General features: G+C 43.4%; 1 protein-coding gene across 1 annotated transcript in view; it reads right to left on the minus strand.

Moving 5' to 3' along the window:
* cep192 (centrosomal protein 192) overlaps window positions 1–17,943 on the minus strand; it is a 161,757-nt gene extending 143,814 nt beyond the window's left edge. Inside the window, exons 1-8 of the mRNA XM_041189313.1 lie at window positions 17,732–17,943; window positions 13,922–13,972; window positions 11,016–11,162; window positions 9,527–9,738; window positions 8,139–8,237; window positions 7,318–7,458; window positions 2,217–2,374; window positions 210–372 (exon numbers count right to left, since the gene is read on the minus strand). Coding sequence (XP_041045247.1) covers window positions 210–372; window positions 2,217–2,374; window positions 7,318–7,458; window positions 8,139–8,237; window positions 9,527–9,738; window positions 11,016–11,162; window positions 13,922–13,972; window positions 17,732–17,842 — 1,082 coding nt within the window. The 5' untranslated portion in view covers window positions 17,843–17,943. The remainder of the gene's footprint in view (window positions 1–209; window positions 373–2,216; window positions 2,375–7,317; window positions 7,459–8,138; window positions 8,238–9,526; window positions 9,739–11,015; window positions 11,163–13,921; window positions 13,973–17,731) is intronic.
* Between the last annotated feature and the right edge of the window lie 240 nt (window positions 17,944–18,183).

The raw sequence follows: 18,183 nt of genomic DNA on the forward strand, positions 1-18,183 counted from the left end.
CTATTGAAGCCAATAATATCTGCTACAGGATTTGACATTTGGTTTTAGCACCATTGGACCCAGTGTTCAAATCCTGTAGTGTAATGCCAGCCTAGCTAATTCTTAAAAAAAAGTCAAATGAAATTTATTAGCCCCCAAATAGTAATCTTACATTTACATTTCTCCAAACCTCCATCAATGACTCTGAACTGAAAACACTATCAACCTACCTTCCTCCAGAAGACATTCCATTAAGTGTATTCTGTGAGGTTGAATTGCTAAATACTGTGGAAGGATTAAGAATTCCCACTTGCTGTTGGAGTAAGGCATTATTTACAGGACTTCCATCTCCTTTCAATATGCCAGTACATTTCCAATTGTCCATATAATTAGCTGGAAAACAACAAAAATAGGAACTTCAGTCTACAGGCGTAGCCATGTAAAGCATTTCTGAATCTCAGTGAATATAAATTAACATTTCATGCTTTCAACCCAAGATGTAGGCCAGTTATAAATGCTGCCTTTAATGTAGCATTTCACAGGGGAGCTAACAGACAACATTTGATACTGAGCCATATAAAGAGACATTAAGGTCAAAGTGGCAGGTTCTAAGTAGCATGAAAATAAAGGCAGAGAGGATTTAGAGAGATAATCCCAGAGTTTAAAACATCCACCAGGGCCAAAGGAAATTGGGGATGCCAGAATTGAAGGATCCTTGGAGGAATGTAAGCCTCGATGTTACAGAGATTAGAGGTGGGTGGAGCACGAGGCCATGAAAGGATCTGAACACAAGGATGAGAATTTTTAATTCAAGGTGTTGCTGGACCAATAGCCAACATGGATCAGTCAGCCAGGGACTTGAGCCGAAGTTCGCAGACGGTGGAAAGTGGGAAGCCAGCTAAGTCAGCACTGGAATAGTAGTGTCTGGAGGTAACAAAAGCATGGATGAAGGTTTTAGAGGCAGATGGGCTGACACAGGCAAACGAGTCCAGCTTCATCCTTTCTCCAAAGAAACCAAATCGTTAACACTTCAATTTCTTTCAAAGTCAGCTAAATCAGTCGACAGGTTGGGTCTTGTCCTAATGATAATTAGGATCAAGATGAAATAAAAACTGATATAACTAGTCTGGATAATTTCCATTGGTCTAACGTTTCCAAGCATCAGTTTGCTTTCCCTTTATCTTCATCCTCTGCCTCTTGATAATGTTCTAAAACAGGTATATTTTTATTTCTCAGTAATTTCCTCCTCCCAATCTCTCTCCTAAAAGTATTGGGTCCTTGTTGGTATACAGACAAATCACCAGCTATTGTCGGGTGGCAGTAAGATTGTGAGTGCATGTTGGCTTTTCTTGTGCTGTGTTTCTTCATGGCCATGACTGAACCTGTCGTTCATCAAGGTTCACTTCTAACAATCATCAATTGGGAGCTGGAACCCCAGCCTCCCTCCTCCTCCAGAGACAGAGGGGCTAAGATCCAAATGTGGTTTTTCCGCAAACCCTGATCTGTATGACTGAGTTACTCATTGGAAACATTTGATGAGCAATTGTGGAAGCCCACAATAATGGGCAAGAGGAAAAAATATACAGTAGAATCTTGTTTTTGTGTGGTCCCAATTCAGAAAACTGCTCTGCAAAATAAAGAGACTTACTCCATTAATCAGGGATAAAAATGCATGGCTAAAATTAGATTACAGGGCACAATTTAAAAATGAGGAACAAGTGAAGTAGCACTCAGTTCTAGCTGGTGTTTCAAAGCTCAATTTAACACCAAAATAATCAGCAACAGAAGGTGGTGCATCTCTCCTTTCTGTTCTTTGGTCTCTTATCAATAATGATCATCTTGTAGGGCCATTCAATAATAACAAATCATCCTAGTAGTATTATTGGCCTTTCAGTTTACATCAGCATTCACACTGCAGGTAAAATCAAAAGATTAAAATAATGCTTATTTGCATTAATAAAACAGCTGAAAATGTCATGTTACTATAAAACTTGTAATAATTAGATCTTGATGTTAAACATTCATGTGACAGTATTCCTGTGTAACAGGGTAATAATGCCAATAGCAAAATGGAAATTGAATTAAAACCACTTTGGTGATTGCTACCCAACTGGTCTTATTCTTGCACTGAGATCAGCAATAGTATCCTTCAATTAAACCTCTCAATAATTACAATACAACACAGTCAAAGAAACTGTTTGACATTGATTCAACTGTGCTTAGAAATTCAAGGTCACCTTTCCATAATCTGACACATCCATCATCTCCAGAGGACGCCAATACTGTACCAGTGATGTTCCAGCTCACACGCCATACCTGGGAATTGTGATTATCAAACTGGGCCACTGTCTGGATTTCAAATTTTGTTGGCCCTCCTGAACCACTTAATTCTTTTCTAAGGGAAAAGATGACGAGAAAGGTGTGAAGCTGATTTTTTATTAGTCATGCATCAGTTTAGAAATCATCAGATTATTACAACAGCATAGTATTTATGGTGCTGCACTAGCAATCTAGAGACCTGAAATAATAATCTCGAGATGCAAGTTCATATCCCACCATGGTACTTCAGAAATTTAAATTCAATTAATTAAATAAATCTGGATTAACAAGCTAATATCAGTAAGCATAACCATGAAACAACTGACTTTCTCACATCCTCGAGGGAAGAAAATCTGCCGTTCTTACCTGGGGTGGCCCGTATGGGGCTCCGGACTCACAGCAATATGGTTGACTCTGAACTGCCCTCTGAAACAACCTAGCAAGCCACTCAGTTGTCACCACCATCTTCTCAAGGTCAATTAGGGATGTGCAATAAATGCTAGCTTGCCAGCAATGTGCACATCCCATGAATGAATTAATAAAAAAAACTTTTGGAAGATCAGCGTGGAACAACATGCAGCTGTCTTGGAACACAAGAAAGAGGAGGAGTAGGTCATATGGTCCCACTATTCAACACGATCATGGCTGATCACAGCCTTCAACTCCACTTTCCCACCCACTCCTCAAAACCCATGATCTCGATACACCAAAAATCTGTCTATCCCAGCCCAAATATATTCGATGATGGAGCATCCACAACCCTCTGGGGTAGATAATTCCAATTATTTACAACCCTTAGAGTGAAGAAATATCTCCTCTTCTCAGTCCTAAATGAGCGGCCCCTTATCCTGAGACTGTGCCCCAATCCTCTGCACCCCCCCGCCCCCAAACCATGTTTTAGATTCCCCAACCAACAGAAACAATCTCTCAGCACCTTCAGAATCTTGTATATTTCAATGGGCTGAGAATTATTCAAGATATTGGTCAACCATCAAAGGAGTAAATTTTTGCGCAGATTACGATTTAGGTAGCAAATTTTTGGAATGAATATATTGGGTGGAATATGGGAAACAGGCCAGGAGGGCATTGGAATTAGTTAAGTCAGGCGGTAACAAAAGTGTAGATGACAGTTTCAACAGCAGGTAACTGAGGCGGAAACAGTGATATGAAGGAAGAGGTGGAAGTACTCAGTCTTAGTGATGGAGAGCATCTTGTGAGAAATGGATTTATTTTTAAAAACATTTTTGAGCAATATTGTGTTATTCTGTGAAAAAGGCTGAGGGTACGTGTGTGTATGATTTAATTAAGTTGGGCAGAGATTAATAGGAGACAGGTTGTTTGGGCTGATTTAAAACATGAAAAGGATAGAGGTGTTAGGTCTGAGGCACAAGTGAATACGTTAGATCTAACATTTACAGTTTTAGATACGTGGAGAGTTTCTTTGAATATCAAAAGGAAGTCAGAGATAACAAGAAACATGTTTGCATCTTGCTGGAGTTCCATAGATAAAAAGAGGTGGGGATGTTTTATTTACCCAAAAGCAAAGACAAGATGGAAAATTGAAAGACCTTATATTTGGAAGGATTTCAATTTCAAAGAGATGTGAGAACAACAGAACCTGAGGTGAAAGGGAAAAAAGGTATTTTAGAGTTATTATGGAGAGATTAGAGTAGCTGTAGCTGTTGCGCTAGAGCTGGTGAGGTGCAGCTGCTGAGCTGTGGCTCTGGGCTGGGAGAAGACGTGGTTTGAATCAACCATCTAGTCAAGCTAGAAAAGTTGGCAAAAGCAGTTTTATTCTTAAGTTTGGATCTCTATCACAGATGGAAAAGGGTTAGAGGTCATGTGGTATGCCTTTATTGAGGCTATAGCAATTTGCCTTGGTTAATATTACTGGATTCTTATAGTTAAACATCTATAAGGGAGTGTTGCCTGGGAGGTGGTTACTTGTAAGTCTGATCAAGTAGAGTGTCTTTTTTGGGGAATGTTTGGTAAGACCAAGTTTAACTGTGTAACTGTAGTCTTGTGTGCTTAAGTTTTCTTGTTAATAAAACTTTTACTTTTAATTTTTAAAAACCCAAAAGTGTTGCTAGATTTTTGCTGCTGAAATTGGTATATCTTCTTCTTGTTTTCAGAATATAGAAAAAAGGGTATGGCCCATAAGCCAAGTTTCCCTCTGGGATTTGGTTTGGTTGAAAGCTCAGGGTGAAATAGGACATAGGTTGCGAACCATGATGGTGGCCTGGGAGGGAAATATAATAAGTGATGAGGAATCAGACATTGGTTTTGGTCTTCCAATGTTTACTGCTAATAATGTAGTTTTTAATACTGAAAAAAAGAGACATGCTGTCTAACTTTCTCAACTTACACTCATCAGGACAGATCACAAGATTACCAACAGTAAAAGGAACAACAATTTATGCTACATGAGAAAAGAATGCTAATTGGCAAAGGGGTTGCCATGAAGTATGTACCAGGGAGCAATGAATTGCAAAGCTTTTGTTCAAATCAGGCAGGTCGACCGATTGGTCAAAGCCTTGCCATGGGGAATGAACCAGGGAATGGCTGTCCCCCAAGCTTTTGTTTAGTTGAAAAAGGTGCAATGTGTGGACATGCTTCTTCTGTTCACAAAGGACAGGGCCCTCTGTGTAAATACATATGGCTTCTAATGTGCGTAAGCGAGCCTGACTGATAAACTTAAATTGGTTTTCGGTGCAATTCTTAGCACAATCAGGATTGTTTAGCAAATGTTGTCTAAGTGCAGAATCACATCTAATGTTAATCAGAGTCCATTTGCCAACCAATCAGCACTCTCTTCTCATGAATTATAGATTGTTGTTCCCTTTACTATTGGTAATCTTGCAATCTGTTCTGATGAGTGCAAGACGAAAAGCTTAGATAGTGTATGGGTTGGATTTTCCAGTCCCACCCGCCGCGGGATGGGAAATTCCCACCAGAAGTCAATGGGCTTTTTGCTGGTCCGTCAAATTATCTGTCCCGCCTGCTACAATTCCCATGGCAGGCAGGGCCAGAAAATTTAGATCCATGTCTCTTTTTTCAGCAATACTCAAGTTCTGTACTATCAAACGACTAAATGTAGTTTTTGTTTTTTGGTAGTATTGTTAAATCATAGAATCTTACAACACAGAAGGCCATTAGGCCCTACTACTCCGTAGCTCACTGAGATTAACACTTAGTCCTGTTTAATTTTTTTTGTTTATCCACATTCTTTTTAAAAGCTTTATGGATTTGTGTCTACTGCTGTTTCTAACCAGGCCTCCCACTTCCTAACAGCTCTGTATGTAGAAATTTCTCCTAAACTCTCCCTTCAATCTTTTGTCATTAACAGTAGCCAAAGACATTTATAAATTTTATTTTTTAATTGTTATGGCTTCCTGTGCTGATAGGTGGAATCACTCTTACAATTATCAATAGTTGTAGTGGGGTATTGTAAAAGAATGATCAAGATCAGACTTGCATTAAATGAATAGAAAAATTCATAAATGCATATTTACATTCATAGAATATTTCAGTTTTGCTGGAGTGTTTTTAAATATTATTCACATGCTCTGATAAAGTGCTAATCAGTCAAATGTTGTAATTTCAAATCCAACTGAGCACTGAGTTAATTATCCACTGTGGCTCAATGAGTAGCGTTCTTTGCTACCTAATCAGGAGAATGTGGTTTCAAACCGTACTCCAGAAACTTGAGCGTATGATCCAGGGCTGACACTTTGGTCAATATTTATCCCTCAATTAAGGTCACTAAAATGGATTACCAGGTCATTGTTTAATTGATGTTTGTGGGACACTGCTATGCATAAATCTGCTGCCTTGTGTCCTAGATTCCAACAGTGGCTACATTTCAGAAGAGCTACATTGGCTATAAACATTTAGAAGACTAAAGCCAATGTCTGATCCGTCATCACTTTTTAAATTTCCCTCCCAGGCTACCGTCTTAAGTTGAATCCAATATTTCGCAACTCATGTCCTTTTTGAGCTGAGCTTCCAACTCCATATTCTCTACATCACTAAGATCATCCGCTTCTAATTCTTTATTATCACTGTCTCCTCCCCAGCCTCAGCTATGTGCTGCTGAAACTGCCATCCACGCTTTTGTTACCTCCAGACTTGACTATTCAATGCTCTCCTGGCCAGTCTCCTGTATTCCACCCAACATTCCAAGAGTCTGCTACTCATTTCCGAATCTTCACCAAGGCCCATTTACTCCTGTGCTTGTTGACCAAAATTAGATCCTGGGCAGGCAACACCCCAATTTTAAAATTCTGATCCCTATGTTAAAACCCCACCCCTGGCTTTGCCCTCCCTATCTCTATAACTAACTCCAGCCCTATGAAAACTTCAAAGGCTTCCAATCAGGTGAATATCATATTTCCTTCACTCCACCACTGCGAAAGCTGGAAATCTGAAATAAAAACAGAAAATGCCAGAAATACTCAGGTCTGGTGGCATTTGTGGAGGGAGAAACTGTTAACATTTCAGGTCTGTGACCTTTTATCAAAACTAGGAAAAATTAGAAATAGGTGATAACTAGTTATTCTATTTTATTGTTGTTGTGGTGTTGGTTCAGATAATAATGTTAGTCAGAACTCGCTATTCTTTTTCAAGTAGTGCAAGAGGATCTTTATCATCCACCTGACTTCACTTACTACAGTTCTAACTTTTCCCAGTTCACAGACCTGAAACCTTAACTCTTGCTTCTCCCTCCACAGATGCTGCCAGGTCTCCTGAATATTTTCAACATTTTCTGTTTTTATTTCAGATTTCCAGTATTCACAGTATTTTGCTTTTGTCTTACTTATCATTGGTATTTGCTATTCACAAAATACCTACTGAATTCCACAAAACAATTCAGAATGATTATGTGGTTCTACAGAATGTCTCAGGAGACATAAGATACTATGTAAATGCAAATTCTATCACATAACTTAAATACTAATTTGCTTTGGGCATTTTACATACGGTAGGTAAAGCAGAAATTAAGGACTAAGTAATGCCCACCTTAAGGGTTTTAGTGTGAAAATTCGAACATCTTTATTTGCTACTGCAAGGATATGGAAAGATCTTCCAAGGTTTGGAGCAAATGCAATATCATGCACAGGATCGGTGACCGTAATTAGGGTTTCTGCTTTTGCATACTTCCTAAAAGCAAAATACAAATATCAAATCAGGATTCATATCATTTATTCTTCTTTGCTCACATTTTCTTTTCACTTCAACTCTCAAACTGAAAAAGCTGCTGCAAAGTGCAAGAGTTCCTTCACAAATGGGAGGACAATGAGAACAAGGAAGTGACAAAAACCTACCCATGATGATGAATAGCTGCACTTTGTGAAGGGATCTTCAGCTACACACCAGAGGCCAGAAAGATCCTGAGTTTCATCAATAGCCCGTACTTTAAGCAGATCTCAGTTGAGACAGCAATGAGATAATGCTACATTTGGTTTCAGAAACCCCAGGTTAAGGAGGAGACAAAACCTAACCATGATCCCTGATTCTGAATCTGAGCTACAAACGCTTGTCCCTCTGTGGGCCATGGGACATTCAGGATCTGGATCGGTATGGCCATTTCTACACTCTCACTGATGCTCACCATGTGGGTTTATACACGAGGATTCGGCATTTGGATTATGGCTTAACAGACAGTAACTGTTCGTGGAACTTCAGTGCAGCATGCACAGGCACCATCAGGACGAGATGGCAAAAAATAAAATGTTTTCCTTACATTCCAATTAGGCAGTTAGGGATGGGCAATAAATGCTGGCCAGCGACGCCCACATCCCATAAAAATGAATTTAAAAAAAAATTCCTTCATATTTTACCTGGTGTTTTCATTGTATTCATAAATTTGAACTTTCCCGCCTAAGTTTGTGCTGCTGTCATCGCTTCCCACTGCTATCATAGCGGGATGAGAACGGGAACTGTGAAGAAAGACATTAGAAAAAGAATGTTTAAGATATAATTCTTAAGTCCTATACAATGATGACGGGAGCATACAATTAAATCTGTAAAAGCATCAACTCTCAGCGTGATAACTTTCACTGTGCTTGAAGGGTGCACTAGTACTTTTTTTAAAATGGTTTTAAAAGAACAGGGGAAACAAAAATAAACAAAAGGAAAGAATTTAGGCTGAACCCATGGCTGATTACACATTCAAATGATCTGCTTCAGAAACAGGTAACTTGACTGGATGGACACAGAATTGTAATGTGCATTTCCATCAGTTGTCAAGATTCCAAACATAATTGACATTTAAAGTATGTTTTTCCTGATCAAAGAGACAGATGGGAGATGAAGAGAACCTTTTTTTTTACACATGAGTTGCTGCGATGTGGAATACGCAGACTGAACAGGTGGTGGGAGCAGATTCAGTAACAACTTTCAAAAGGGAATTTGATAAATATTTGAAATGGGAGAAAATTGCAGGACTATAGGCAAAGAGCAAGAGGCTGGGTTAACTGGACAGCTCTTTCAAAGATTCGACACATACATGATGAGCTGCAAGGTCCTATGAAAGCGAGGGTTATCAGTGCTGAGGGAAATGCAACATTTCTTAATTTTTCCACCCAACTGACCACACCTAGGTAAAACAGTAGAAAACAACTGGAGGAGATAGTGGAACAAAACTAACAGAAGCTGACCATCTGCAGGATAGACATGCAAGGCAGAGGTGCTCACACCGTTGTAGCCAAAATCTCTCTAAATGAATAGTGGTCCCACTAATATTAATAGTTTGCTTTTTTTTTAGGAATTGTATCCAAAATACAGCGTAGCCCACATAGTATTTACAGCACAGAAGCAGGCCATGCAGCCTTACTGGTCGATGACAATGTTTATGTTCCACATGAGCCTCTTCTACCTGCTTCACCTCTACAAAAGCCGCTATTTCTTTCTCCCTCATGCTTACCTAGCTTACCCTTAATCACGTTTATGCCTTTCTCTTCAACAACTCCATGTAGTAGTGGCAGAATGAAGAAATCTTGCCAATTTGACTTAGTGTAACTGACTCTACAGTAGCTCAACATAAACTTATTCTGAACTTGAAAGGCACCTTCACTTAGTTGCATGAAGAAGTAAAAACACTCCTTATTACCCAAAACCAAAGCTATGCTTTTACCTGGCTGGAGCTACTATTTTATCTGCAACTGGTGCACTGTATTAATTTAAAATGCTCTCAAGCTATTAGGTGCAAGTACCCACATATTCTCACCTTGAAGGGTTCCAGGAAATACAGCTACAGCTCAATTTGCCCGAGATCTCATGTTGCAATGACCACTGACTGAGGTTCATGACGTCTGGGGCCTCATATATTCGCACAACACCATCTGCAGAACAGGTGGCTAGAACCAAACCCATGTGTTTCGGAGCAAATTTTACATCAGTCACCGACGTCCTGCTGTCCACTAGTGTAGTCCTCTTCACCTGTTTGGAGATAGCCATTTAAAGGTCTGTTAATGTACACGTAGCTATTGACAACAGTTTTTATTTTTGTTTCATTCTAATATCCTTTCTCATTTTCCCTCCTTTCCGGGAAGACGCTGACTCTTCCTACGGAACAATTCCAATGGGTCCAGCAGACTTCCAATACCTCACACGAAGCTATTCGTCATGCAAAACTACGAAGGGCATCGCAGATGAATTCTCTTGGTCTCACCTGACAGTCTCACACAAACATTCCAGTGCAGAACAAACAACAACAATCAAGAACTTGGATGGAGGAATTTTCAATATTTAATTTTCACTCCTCTCCCTAACGCACAACTGAGAAGGCTAAAGGCAATGTTTAGTTAAAGGGAAAATGCACCTCAGCCATGGCTTTCCAGTGCTGACTTAATAAGTGAACAATAAGAGAATATTTTGTCTCACAGGAATGTGCCCATTGACAGGGCTTAGTCTAACTTGTATCAGTGGTTAAAATGGGTATTAATAAATAAAAATCCTGAAAAAACAGAAGGCGACCAGCTACATCATTCTTGTCTCTTAGACAGATGGTAAGAGTTCAAGTCTCAATCCAAAGACTTGAGCACAAAATCTAGGCTGACATCTTAATGCTGCACTATCAAAGGTGCTGTCTTTTAAGTGAGATGTTAAACTGAGGTCTTGCTTGCATTCTCAGGTGGATGCAAAAGATCCCATGGTCCTATTCTGAAGATGAGGAGTGTTCTGGGCAATATTTATCCTTCAACCAACATCACTAAAACATTTCTGGTCAATGTCACATCGCTGTTTGTGGGAGCTTACTGTACTCAAATTGGTTGCCATATATCCTACATTAAAGCAGTTATTGCTCTTCAAAAGTACTTAATTGGCTGTAAAGTTTTTTGGGATGTCCTGGAGTTGTAAAAGGTGCTACTGAAATGCAAGTTCCTTCTTTTCACTTCAGTTGACATCTATTGGATTTCACCATACATTGATCAACTTGTAATTCTGACTGATAATTAAAACAACACTGATCATCATTTCACTAACCACATAAAAAAATTGTATTTCAACTTGAATAACTGTTTTGATAATTAACAGAACATTGCCTTAAGACAATATGTTGACCTCTATAAATTGAATTTTTGTCGAACCTCATGTGCTTTAGTTGATCTGGAGACTGGAATGTGGTAAAGCTGTCATCTGCTACAATCCATCGGAAACACCAGCAGCATCATCCAAAACCTAGCAGCGCCAGTAATGAAAAGATCCAAACTCACCCAATGGCTCTGTCCCCGTAGTTTATCATTAGATTCTCCCACTATCTCCTCCCACACAGCTGCTGTCCGATCGAAGGAGCAGGAGGCTAACACTTGTCCAAATTCAGGGTGGGCCCATGTCACTCGCCATACTGAGCCACTGTGTGTCTACAAAACAGATTGTATAAAATACTGTACATTAGGTTAGAGAGAGCAGTGGGTCTAATGGGAAGAACCCTCAATTAGAAGAGTAACCATAAAACATAACCGGTCATTCAACCAACTGGTCCATGTTGTCTTATGAGGAGAGATTGAATAAAATTGGCATGTAATCTCTGGAACAAAAACAGAATTACCTGGAAAAACTCAGCAGGTCTGGCAGCATCGGCGGAGAAGAAGAGTTGACGTTTCGAGTCCTCATGACCCTTCAACGGAACTGTTCTGAAGGGTCATGAGGTCTCGAAATGTCAACTCTTTTCTTCTCCGCCGATGCTGCCAGACCTGCTGAGTTTTTCCAGGTAATTCTATTTTTGTTTTGGATTTTCAGCATCCGCAGTTTTTTGTTTTTATCTCTATGTAAGTTTAGAAGAAAGAGAGGTGATCTCATTGGAACTATAATGTTCTTACAGGGTAAATGCTGTGAGGCTTCTTTCCCCTGACTGGAGAGTCTAGAACATGGGGGTCATAGTCTCAGGATAAGGGGTTGGCCATTAAGGACTGAGATGAGGAGAAATTTCTTCACTCAGATGGTTGTAGATCTTTGGAATTCTTCTGTTACTGCTTAGTCAATGAGCATTCAATGAAATTGACAGATTTTTTGACACTAAGGGAATCAAGGGGTTTGGGAACAGGCAGAAAAGTGGCATTGATGTAGAAAGTCAGCCATGATCTTACTGAATGCAGAGTAAACTCGAAGGACCATATGGACTCTTCCTGATCCTATTTTTTATGTTCATATAACCTTTTATTCCTTTCTCTCTCATGTATTGATCTAACTTCCCCGCAATCATCTATTCAAGTGAAGTCTTTCAACTTCATGTTATTTTCAGTAAAAGGTTTGATTCTGCCCTCCCTACCCCCACCACCACCATCAAGACCAAGACAAAGTTGCAGAGAAGACTGGAGCTGTCAACCATGCTCCAAAGTGGTAAGATGCTGGTTTGGATACACTGTTCCCCCACGAAAATTGTTGAAGACGTTTTCCAATCCAACTTTGCTTCCAATTTCCATCCTTCTCTCCATCTCTTCCCTTCCTTGACTTCTCTGTCCCCATTTATGGAGTTAGACTATCAACTAATATTCATTATAAGCCCACTAACTCGCACAGCTATCTCGAATACACTTCCTTGCATCCTACAACCTGTAAGGATTCCATTCCATTCTTCCAATTCCTTCGGCTCTGTTGGCTCTGTTCTGATGATACAACCTTCCACAACAGGGCTTCCGAGATTTTTTTCTTTTTCCCTCAGCCAGGGATTCCCCCCCACTGTGGTTGACAGGAGCCTCAGCCACATTTCCTGCACTTGCGCTCTCACCCCTTCCCCTCTGTCCCAGAATCATGATAGGGCTCCTCACCTTCTATCCCACCTGCCTTTATCTTCAATGGATCATTTTCTGCAATTTCTGCCACCTCCAGCATGATGCCACTACAAAACACATCTTCCCTTCTCCTTTCAGCTTTGCAAAGGGACCTTTCCCTCTGTGACACCATAATACACCCTCCAAACACCCCCAATACCCTGTCCCCTTCCCACGACATCTTCCCATGCAATCGCAGGTGATGTAACACCTGCCCTTTCACCTCCTCTCTCCTCACAATCCAAGGTTCCAAATCACTTCTTCCAGGTGAAGCAGCGATTTACATGTACCAAACGCAGATTGGGTGATTGTTTTGCGGAACACCTCTGTTCAGTCTGCAAGCATGATCCCAAGCTTCCAGTGGCCTGTCATTTTAATTCTCCACCTTGTTCTCACGCTGCCATTTCTGTCTTCAGCCTACTGCACAGTTCCAGTAAAGTTCAACATAAGCTTGAGGAACAGCAACTCATTTTTGAGTACTAAACTCAATGTTGAGATCAACAATTTCAGACCATAATCCCTGGTCCATTTTGTTTCCCCTTCTTTGCATGTTTTGGGTTTTCTCTTATTTTTGATTTCTGACAGTGGCACACCTGCTCTAGGAACGTCTCTCTTTTTCTTGCCCCATCACCATTCTTAGTCTTCCAGGGCCAATTTCTTTTATGATTCAATCTCTCCTGACTTTTACCCTATCACATACCTTCCTTTTTCTCTTGTCCCATCCAGCCATTGCTTAAAACCTATTACATCTCTAACTATTCCCAGTTCTGATGAAAGGTCACAGAACTAAAACGTTAACTCTGTTTCGCTCCACAGATACTGCCATAACCTGGGTTCCACATTTTAACCACTCTCTGGGTAAAGAAGTTTCTCCTGAATTCCTTATTGGATTTTATTTCTAACATTTTGTTTATATTTTGTATAAAGGGAGACTCTTTATCACAGATTCAAACCATCAAAAGAACTATGATAAACTTGAACAGTTTGATATTTTTAAATTTCTGATTATCAAGGTCATTATACAGTCCGTAACTTGGAGGTTTTACAGATTTGAATAATGTGAAGGAGCCTCCACATAATATTATCATTAACACACCATGGTTTAGCTTAAGCTTTCACCCGTAAACTCAATAACAGCACCAGTGACATGAACGTTTGGTGTTTAAGCTGAAACAATGGTTATTTGTGAGATTATGGAGTCTGATTTTCTCTAATTTCAGAGTCCTTGTGAGATTGGATAGTGTATGTGCACACACATTAAGAACAATTGTAATTTGGTTTGTGTGTCAACATGTACAGTGTAGTTAAGAGATACTGGTGCCTCCACAGCTCAGGTAGGAGCTCCATACCTTCCAGCTTGCTGTGCAGTTCCACTCCCCAGTTTCACCTTTGTCCCACACCTGTCAAACCAATGTAGCATGTGTTAAAAAATAAATTCAACAGATTTGCAGAGACTACTACATCAACACTATCCCCCCCTCCATCAGCCGAATCTTTATGTATAATAAAAGCTCCTGTCATCACGCCTTACTGATTGGTATTGAGATTACGTTACACATGAATGAATGGAGCACAAAGCCTGTTGAACATGGAACCATTACAATTGAACGCTGATGGACCAATGGATGCAACTGTTGTAACCTTGTCCCGAGTGGTGACCAAGTGCTTGCCCACAAGGATTAACTAGGAGGGCAAGTTCTGTCTCTTCCCAACTCCCATGTGCCTAAGCAGCACATTACACCCCTGCTAATCTGCAAGGCCAGGGAATGAATGGCACATAGCCACATAACCAGGAAAGAATTAGAGATGAGGAAAAACCCACTGTTCTCAAGTCAACTTTCAATCAACTTTGTGATAAAATGTGGGAGCTCTGAATGGTTTGTAGGGAATAAGACCTATGCTTTTCCAGATGTTACAAAAGAGACACCAACAGATACTGAAAGTGTAAAAGGACTTAACGGGATTAATAACATAACGCAACGGACTTGCAATTAAAGTAACTTCATAAACTAGTCAGGCGTTTTTTTTTAAACTGTGTACAATGTTATCTGAACTCTAAGTATATTACAGCTTATAACGCTGAACACCTATTAAAATATAACCAGCATGTTATTCACCAGATCAATATAAATTACTGAAAATTTAAAGCACAGAGACAGACCATTTGTCTTAACTGGTCCATGCCTGTGCAAGTCTTCTTCTATCCTATCTCATCTTGCCCTATCAGCATAACCTGTTCCTTTCTCCCTCATGTGATTTTCTAGCTTACCCTTAATGCATCTATGTTGCTTCAACTACAGAATGTGGTAGCAAGTTCCACATTCTAACCTTTCTCTGGGTAAAGAGGTTTCCCCTGAATTCGATATTGGATTTAATTTGTGATTTTCTTATATTTATGACCTCTAGTTCTGGACTGCCAAATAAGCAGCAACAACTTCTCTACATCTAGATTGGCTCATTCTGGCTCATCCTTTCTGATGGAACGTAGTCTGTCTATTAACATACAAGTCCATTCCACACATTGATCAGCTCAGCTCAGTAATTACACTCTCACTTCTGAATCAGGTGTGGGTGCAAGCCCCACTCTTAGGATTTGAACATATATTCTAGAGTGCAGTATGGTCAGAGATACCTGCATCTCCGATATCAAGGATACCATGCATTACTCACAGCTAAGATTTCTCTTAGGGTGCTAGATAACAATAATCCCTCTTTCAAAACAGATTATATAGCTCATAAGGGATTTAGTGGTTTGTAAACGGCTGACCCATGGCAGGGGATAGCTACTGGGGAGTGAGGGCAAGGAGTTATATTTTAAGGGATTATCCCTTATTTTGATTGTTTGTCCCCTGTCCTGTATTTCTAGGACAGCCGATGGGAGACTGATTCTGGGAGTTTCCAGGGTGAGTTTGAGCGAATAGGCCAGCGAATAGATGATAATGTTAGGACTCAACGAGATAAGTTGTAAGTTTAGTTGATTGTAACCCCTCCCCCCCTTGGTTCTCATGGTCACCAAACGCCCATCCCCCCTCCTCATGGTCACCAAACCCCCACCCACCCCCTCCTCCTCATGGTCACCAAACACCCACCCACCCCCTCCTCCTCATGGTCACCAAACCCCCACCCACCCCCTCCTCCTCATGGTCACCAAACCCCCACCCACCCCTCCTCATGGTCAGCAAACACCCCCCCCCCCCCTTCCTCATGGTCACCAAACACCCTCCCCCCACATGGTCACCAAACACCACCCCCCCCTCCTCATGGTCACCAAACACCACCCCCCCCACCCCTCCTCATGGTCACCAAACACCACCCCCCCCATCCCTCCTCAAGGTCACCAAACACCCCCACCCCTTCCTCATGGTCACCAAACAGCACCCCCCCCCCTCCTCATGGTCACCAAACAGCACCCCCCCTTCCTCATGGTCACCAAACAGCCCCCCGCAATTCCTCATGGTCACCAAACAGCACCCCCCCTTCCTCATGGTCACCAAACCCCCTTCCCCCCCCTTCCTCATGGTCACCAAACCCCCTACCCCCCCCTTCCTCATGGTCACCAAACCCCCTACCCCCCCCCCCCTTCCTCATGGTCACCAAACCCCCTACCCCCCCACTTCCTCATGGTCACCAAACCCCCTATCCCCCCTTCCTCATGGTCACCAAACCCCCTACCCCCCCCCTTCCTCATGGTCACCAAACCCCCTACCCCCCCTCCTTCCTCATGGTCACCAAACCCCCTACTCCCCCCCCCTCCTCATGGTCACCAAACCCCCTATCCCCCCCTTCCTCATGGTCACCAAACCCCCTATCCCCCCCTTCCTCATGGTCACCAAACCCCCTACCCCCCCCCCCCCCTTCCTCATGGTCACCAAACAGCACCACCCCCCCCTTCCACATGGTCACCAAACCCCCTACCCCCCCTTCCTCATGGTCACCAAACAGCACCCCCCCCCCTTCCTCATGGTCACCAAACCCCCTACCCGCCCCCCCCCTCCCTCATGGTCACCAAACCCCCTACCCCCCCCCCTTCCTCATGGTCACCAAACCCCCTACCCCCCCCCCCCTTCCTCATGGTCACCAAACCCCTTACCCCCCCCCCCTTCCTCATGGTCACCAAACCCCCTACCCCCACCCCCCCCCTTCCTCATGGTCACCAAACCCCCTACCCCCACCACCCTTCCTCATGGTCACCAAACCCCCTACCCCCCCCCCCTTCCTCATGGTCACCAAACCCCCTACCCCCACCCCCCCCCCCTTCCTCATGGTCACCAAACCCCCTACCCCCACCACCCCCCCCCACGTCCTCATGGTCACCAAACCCCCTACCCCCACCCCCCCCCTTCCTCATGGTCACCAAACCCCCTACCCCCACCACCCCCCCCCCCACTTCCTCATGGTCACCAAACCCCCTACCCCCCCCCCCCCCTTCCTCATGGACACCAAACCCCCTACCCCCACCCCCCCCCTTCCTCATGGTCACCAAACCCCCTACCCCCACCCCCCCCCCCCACTTCCTCATGGTCACCAAACCCCCTACCCCCACCCCCCCCCCCCCCTTCCTCATGGTCACCAAACCCCCTACCCCCACCCCCCCCCCCTTCCTCATGGTCACCAAACCCCCTACCCCCACCCCCCCCCCCCACTTCCTCATGGTCACCAAACCCCCTACCCCCACCCCCCCCCCCTTCCTCATGGTCACCAAACCCCCTACCCCCACCACCCTTCCTCATGGACACCAAACCCCCTACCCCCCCCCCCCTTCCTCATGGTCACCAAACCCCCTACCCCCACCCCCCCCCCCCTTCCTCATGGTCACCAAACCCCCTACCCCCACCCCCCCCCCTTCCTCATGGTCACCAAACCCCCTACCCCCACCCCCCCCCTTCCTCATGGTCACCAAACCCCCTACCCCCCGTTCCAAGTGTCCCTCATCATCATTAGGATTGGTTACTGGAGGGGGGGGGGGGGGGTTAATGGTCACATTCCCCGGGATTTTCACTCATTGAGGTAGAAAGAAAGACATCAGCAGCGCCTGCGAGAGGCGGACCGAGGGCAAACTAACAAGCCCCAAGCCCCAGGCCCCAGGCCCCAGGCTCAGGCTCAGGCTCAGGCTCCGGCCCCAGGCCCCAGGCCCCAGGCCCCGGCTCCGGTCTCTCCACCTTCACACTCTGATCGCTAGAGCAGGTCGCCATCCTCCGCCCGTGGAAGTCGAAGGAAACATCGTGGATCAGGTCCTTGTGATCGGCCGCGATGCTCCGCGCCACGAACATCTCCCCGACCGGTTCTGCAGCAAAGTCAGGGCGGAAACACACGGGCCTGTGCTGGGATCAGACAGGGAGACGAATCTTTGGCGCCTCCCGCTCCGCCCGTAATGACGAGGGGAAGCCAACAGGGGGCTCACTTCCCGACTATTGTATCCTGGAGGGACCGGTAGGTGGCGCTGTCCCTGTCTGTTGTATCACAGAGGGTCACAGAGTGCAAAGGGACTAGGGAGTCCTAGTCCAGGATTCTCTTAAGGTTAACTTGCAGGTTGACATGGTAGTTAGGAAGGCAAATGCAATGTTGGCATTTATTTCGAGACGACCACAATATAAAAGCAGAGATGTGCTGC

The sequence above is a fragment of the Carcharodon carcharias genome, chromosome 6 (genome assembly GCF_017639515.1).
Source record: "Carcharodon carcharias isolate sCarCar2 chromosome 6, sCarCar2.pri, whole genome shotgun sequence".
Taxonomy (NCBI): domain Eukaryota; kingdom Metazoa; phylum Chordata; class Chondrichthyes; order Lamniformes; family Lamnidae; genus Carcharodon; species Carcharodon carcharias.